Here is a 6,000-nt window from a genome sequence, read left to right as displayed (position 1 = left end):
GGCAGGCCAGGGCCGAGGCGCCACAGCCCCCCACCGCGGGCCAGGAGCTGCTCGCCGTTCCCTGGGCCGCCCCAGGGCGGATGCGGCGACCGCCATATTTTGGGCCGGGAGGAGCTGCCGCCGCCCTCCCCGCGCGCGCCGCTGCCAGGCTAGGGAGCCGCTCCCGCCGCCGCAGCCAGGAGCGGGCGGAGCCTGGGGAGTAAGACGGCGCCGGCGGCCCCTTGCATCTCTCCTCCATTCTAGCGGGGAAGTGAGCGAGCGGGCGCGGAGAAGCGGCGCTGGCCGGTTCTTGTCCAAGTTCGTGTCTTCATTAAGTAGGGATCAGGTGGAGCGGCTGAAGACCGAGAGGTGGAGGGCGCCGGGAGCCGCTTCTTTCCCGTTTCCACCGCCCCAAACCAGCCGTGGGCCTTACGCTGCTGCCTTGTCGGATCCCCGGTGGGCTCGCCCGGCGTGGCGGCTCCTCCCCGCGTGCTGCTGTAGGAGCGGCGGGTGGTGCCTTCGCGTAGCGGGCGCTCTCGGAGGAAGGCGAATAGGGGAGGGAAGGCGGCGCGGGGAGTGGGAGAAAGCAGCCGGTGCGGGGCAAGAGGGCGGCGGCAGGACCGGGTCTCGCTGAGGGGTGGACGGCGGCAGCATCAGCGCCGGCACCATCATTACCTGGCGTTCCGGCGGGGGACGGGGCGGGGCGCGCGGCGCCTGGCGTTGTCTGCGGAGCGCCGCTGCCACGGGCGCTGGTTGGCGACTTAAAGCAGCGGGGCCGCCGCCGCGAGGGGCGTTTAGAGCAGCTAGGGCCGCCGCGGCACACAGTGCTCAGTCAGAGTGGCAAGCATGGAGGGCAAGGAACAGCAGCTGTTACCGCCTGGCCCCGCCGCGCCGAGGGCCGCGGGCGAGGAGCGACGATCGGATGAGAGCAGAGATGGAGCGGGTGGTGATATGCTAGGCAAACCGCTGGGTCCTACGCCGAGCCAGAGCCGCTTCCAGGTGGACTTGGTGGCCGAGGGCGCCGGCCGCCCAGCCGAGGAGCTCCGTAAGGAGAGTGGAGATAGTGGCATGGCGGGGAAGGGCACCGAGGAAGCCAAGGGCAGATTTCGGGTGAACTTCGTGGACCCATCGGCGGGTGACGAGAGTCCTGGGGAGCCGGGGGGCGGCAGCTCGGAGGGCGGTAATGTCAGCTTCCAGAACGGCGGCGACACGGTGCTGAGCGAGGGCAGTCTCCACTCCGGCGGCCACCACCACTATTACTATGACACCCACACCAACACCTACTACCTGCGTACCTTCGGCCACAACACCATGGACGCCGTTCCCCGCATCGACCACTACCGCCACACGGCTGCCGATCTGGGCGAGAAGCTCCTCCGGCCGAGCCTGGCTGAGCTGCACGATGAGCTGGATAAGGTGAGCAGCAGTAGCATACTCTTCACTCCCTGGCTGTCGCCGAAGCCGCATCCGTGTCGAGTGGCCCGGTCGCCGCTTCCATGCCCTCGCTGGAACCGCACTCGGCCCAGCACGGCGCGGGGCGTGCAGCGGACGCTTTGCGCGTCGGCGGCGGTGAGGGGAAGAAGCTAACAAACGGCTCTTCTAGTCTCGGGCGAGTGCTAAGTGTGAAAGCACCGGGTCTTTTGCGTCCTTCTATTTTTTCGTTTTTGTTATGACGCAGTGGGGTTATTCCTCTCTCCCGTATTTTTGGGAGATGGCCCCGTAATGGGAGGTAGCTATCTGCAGGTCTGCGGGATAAGTACTGCAAGTGTTTCCTCCATAACAGAGAGAGAATCTGCTGTAGACGCAGCAGTTTTCCCTTTGTGATTCGTAGCGCCTTCAACAGGGAGTTAGGCGGTCGGCGAGAGGTATTGGTCTGCGCAGAGGAATGAACGCGTTTGGAAGATAGGCTAAAAAACCCAAACCAAAACAAAAACCAAAACGACGGAAAGGAGGTTTGTGTGCAAACCCGCTGAAAACGCATGCCCCTCTCTACGCCTGCATTGCCGAACAAAACCGCCTTCTGGCGTGATGCTGAAGCCTGCATAGATAGAGCCCGAGGCTCTTCAAGGAGCCTTTTTCAGTAGTGCTCAGTAGCTCCACGAGTGAGGGCGTTATGATCAAGGCTTCAGAATTTCTGAAGTTGTGCGTGTCAGGCTTTTTCTTCTGTTTTGTATATTGTTGGAGATGAGTTACAGTGAAAGCTTTTTTTTTGCCTTGTAGGCTGTCTCTATTAAAAGGCAAGCTTTAACGGAACCTGAAAGTAGTTTGATGCGGTTTTTAGATCGTTATTAAACGATCGGGACTAAACTAAGACCAGATCAAACTATTGCAATGCTGTTTTCCTGATGTCATGAAGGCGCCTTTTGGTATTCGGGTTGTGCTCTTTGAAGTCCATGTTCTAGAGAGGTTTTCTGCTGGGTTTAGGGAAATAAACAGTGTGGGCCATATCCTAATGAAGAATATTCAGTTGCCAGAACTTTTTTCATCCAGCTTTTCACTCCTTGATAGGTGAAGCTCTATGAGAAAATGCATGTTTCCTTGCAACATCTCAAATTAGAAATCAAACTAATTCCTAACCATAATGGCAAATTTCTCTTGCCTTTCAGGTTCTCCACTCCCGACGGAGTTAAATGTTGTTCTGTAGTCTGATTCTGAGTTAGTATGGAATGGAATTTAGCAATTACTGTCTTGCGCATAGAGTTAGATATGCTATAAATAAACCATGTGTAATATATGTGGAAAACCCACTAATTATTTTTTAATTATGTGGAAGGGGGGGTTGTTGGTTTTTTGGTTTTTTTTTTTTTTCATTTCAGCAGCATCCCACACCAGTTTTTGACTGCTGGTCCATGATGGGATCACTAGGTTGTTAGATAGTCTGTTCTGTAAGCAGAACATTACTTGAATTTTTAAGCTTGGCAGATAGGTTTTTGGTGTGTTTATGCTGCAGCAACCAAGAAAGCTCTTTGACACCATTAAGACATCTTGGTGTGGAATCTAGCTTAGTCTGAAACTAGATTTTTTTTAAAGTGTAATTTCATCATGAAGTGATGCATGGCAAGCAATCTTCTTGGTGGGTTGTGGCATGGTGGAGATGTAGACATCCTAATTACAGTATCATTGTCAGAACAGTTTTATTGTAAGCATTAATAAAAATTACTAATTTCTCAAATGTCATGAATTTGTTCTGCAGTGCAAATGTCTAGATGACTTTTTTCCCAAAGTTATGTCTTGTCTGCAGTGTTGTCTCCTGCCAGTCTCAACACTCCCCCTTCCTTACCCTCCTCCTTTCAAAAAAGGGGGAGGGGAATGGAATATGCAATTTCACTTACATTTCATACTGAAGTATTAATTTTAAAAACTGTTACAGTATAAACTCTATAAATAAAGTTGAATTCCATGTAATAACTTAGTTGTTTTGTTGCAGAATGCTGCATTTCCAAAGCCATTAATGTGTTAGGAAGCCTTCAGGCTTATATGGAGAAGGAAAGCAATTATTTCTGCTTCAGACTCAGCAGAACAGTTTGGAAGATAATATTGAGAACACAAAAGCTTTTAATAAGGGTGTCATGCATACTAATAGCTTTGGATATCTGCATTTTTCCCCAGTCTTTGGAGTACAAAATACACCACACCTGTGATTATGTACTTGGTTTCTGGCCACAGAGTGCTGTTAAGTTTTCAATTGTGATGGCACCATACTTATGTATGAAGGATGTTAAGAGAGCGGTCGAGTTTTTGGTTTTTTTTTTTTTCCTCTCTGTGTTTGGCGGGGGGAGGGTTTCTTTTCCCAAAGACTTCAGTTCCTGCTGTCTAACAGTAATGGTCACTAGTGCTGAATAATACATTAAGGAAGGTAGTTCACTGACTTTTAAGAACTTGGAAAAACAAGCTCCCTCTTTAGCTGTGTTTTTTGTACTAACTTCTGCAGCCTGCATGTCAAAGACTTAGGGCAGCCGGTATAAACATCCTACTACCATTACATAAACCCTATTGTTACGCTCCTGCTTCTTGACCCAGTGCATCAAGGTTGGCAGTTTGTGTTAAGACTGAGTAAAAAATGTGTTCACTAGCAGTGTGGTTCACTGCTTTGAATGTACCAGTTTCATTTTGCAGTTAAAGTTTATTTACCTTTTAAAAAGTAAATAAATGGTGTGAGTTGATGATGTAATTTGATGCTAGTGCCAGTTATAGATTTTTTTTTTCCCTCCTTAGTTTTTCTTCACAAGTTTAATATGTCTCACTCTTTTACTGATTCTGTTCTCACAGAAAAGCACTGTTGGAGGAAGATGCAATCTGAGGAAGATGCCCATACCTGTACAGAAGGGGTACTATTTGACAAGGGTTGGTTTTGCTGTCCTGATAGGATAGGTGTCTAACTACTTCAAGTTTCATGTGGTTGTTCCAGCAGTGGCTTTCCTAGCAGAAAAGAAAGTGATTGTTTCTGAAGCTAATTGTGGAACCAGAGCTGAGTGATGATGCAGTACTCTGAAGTGGATGATTTACATGCTGCTGATTGTGGTCTGTCATGTTAAATTTCAAGTGAAAAGCCTATTTTCATGTATTGTCGGCTGCAGATGGCCAAGGTCATCCATCTGTTACTACCCAGTTTGATGTGCATTAATCTTACTCTGCTAATACAGTTTCTAATCTCATAGGTAAAGGGATGGTTTGTAGGAGTGTTGGTTTCCAGAGATCTCTGTAGAGGTGAGAGGGTGGTAATTAACAAAGTTGGATGGAAACAACTTTCATACTTGGTAGTCTTTGGTCAGCAAGTGAGTAAAGCTATAGTTTACTTACTAGTAGAAAGTAAAGCCTGTAGAAGGCATTCCATCTGCTCTTGTCTTCCTCAATGACTTTTTTTGTTTTTGAGAATAAAATTCACAGTATGTTAGTGATTCTGATTTGACACGGTTTTTTGTGTGTAGTTAACAGCAGTGGAAAGGAGATGTTATGTGAACTAAGCCCTCTACTGGTGGCATTTTTCTGTTTGATAAATGCCCACTGTGAGTAGTTCCCTTGACAGGCTAGGAGGTAGTGATCTCAGAGGAAGATCATTCCACCTCCCCTATCCCAAATTAAAAAATACAACAACAAAATAGACCCCACCAAAAACTAGAGGCATTTTAAAACACAAGTCTGACTTTGCTTCCTTTCACACAGAAATACATGTGCTTGTCCCCTGAATTTGGGGACAGAAAAATGTTCCTGATAGCCTTGATGCAGCATTGAGAGGGGCATCTGTTTGTTTTATGCATGTTGGATGACTGTAGGTTTTGTTTTGTTGTTTTTTAAACTGTCTTTTGGACTTTGGGTTTTTATTTTCTTGAATGTTGCAGGTTTTCCTCTCTTGATAACCTCAGATATTTAACATGCACAGTGAAAAGCCTGTGTATGGCACTGCTTTTTAGCAAGAATGCTAAGTGACTGCTGCATCTGTAACATTTGGGTGTCTGGTTTGGTTTGGTGTTTTTGTGCAGCTTAAGATACATAAAAGATTAAAAGATGATTCTAAGCTATCAGTTTATCTGATTTGGTTATGTAAGGTCTGTCTTGAAAAACTTCTTCTCTCTCTCTCTGGCAGAGGACTGAGATCCTCTTGCAAAAAGGTTTATTGTACTACCTTGCTGAGTCTTGCTTGTAATAAGTATGTCTCTTAATTCTTGTGTCAGTGTGATTCAATTCAAGTATCTTCTTTTCCCTTTTGCTTTTCTTTTACAGTTTTAAGTAGAACTTGAATTTTGATTAAGTTCATCATACTAAAATAAAGGAATCTCTCTTAGTCTCTGTGCTCTTGGCCATCTTAGAAACCTTTAATTTGTAACTGCTCTCTTTCATCAATTTAGAAAAAATGGTGAGCTCAGTGCACATGTACCCATGATGGCATACTAGCATTATGCAAAGTGGTGTTTTTAAACTATTTTTCAGTCTGTGTGGAGAATCCTCACTTTGCATGCCCTGATACCCTGCTTAATTACCACTATCTTTATCAAAGGAAAAGAATGAACGTACTACTTAGTT

General features: G+C 47.2%; 1 protein-coding gene across 1 annotated transcript in view; it reads left to right on the top strand.

The window, feature by feature from the left end:
• The first annotated feature begins 825 nt into the window (after nt 1–825).
• SLC12A2 (solute carrier family 12 member 2) overlaps nt 826–6,000 on the top strand; it is a 61,813-nt gene continuing 56,638 nt past the window's right edge. Inside the window, 1 exon segment of the mRNA XM_054397599.1 lies at nt 826–1,395. Coding sequence (XP_054253574.1) covers nt 826–1,395 — 570 coding nt within the window.

This window comes from Indicator indicator, chromosome Z (genome assembly GCF_027791375.1).
Source record: "Indicator indicator isolate 239-I01 chromosome Z, UM_Iind_1.1, whole genome shotgun sequence".
NCBI lineage: Eukaryota > Metazoa > Chordata > Aves > Piciformes > Indicatoridae > Indicator > Indicator indicator.
This window is presented reverse-complemented; position numbering and strand designations above follow the sequence as displayed.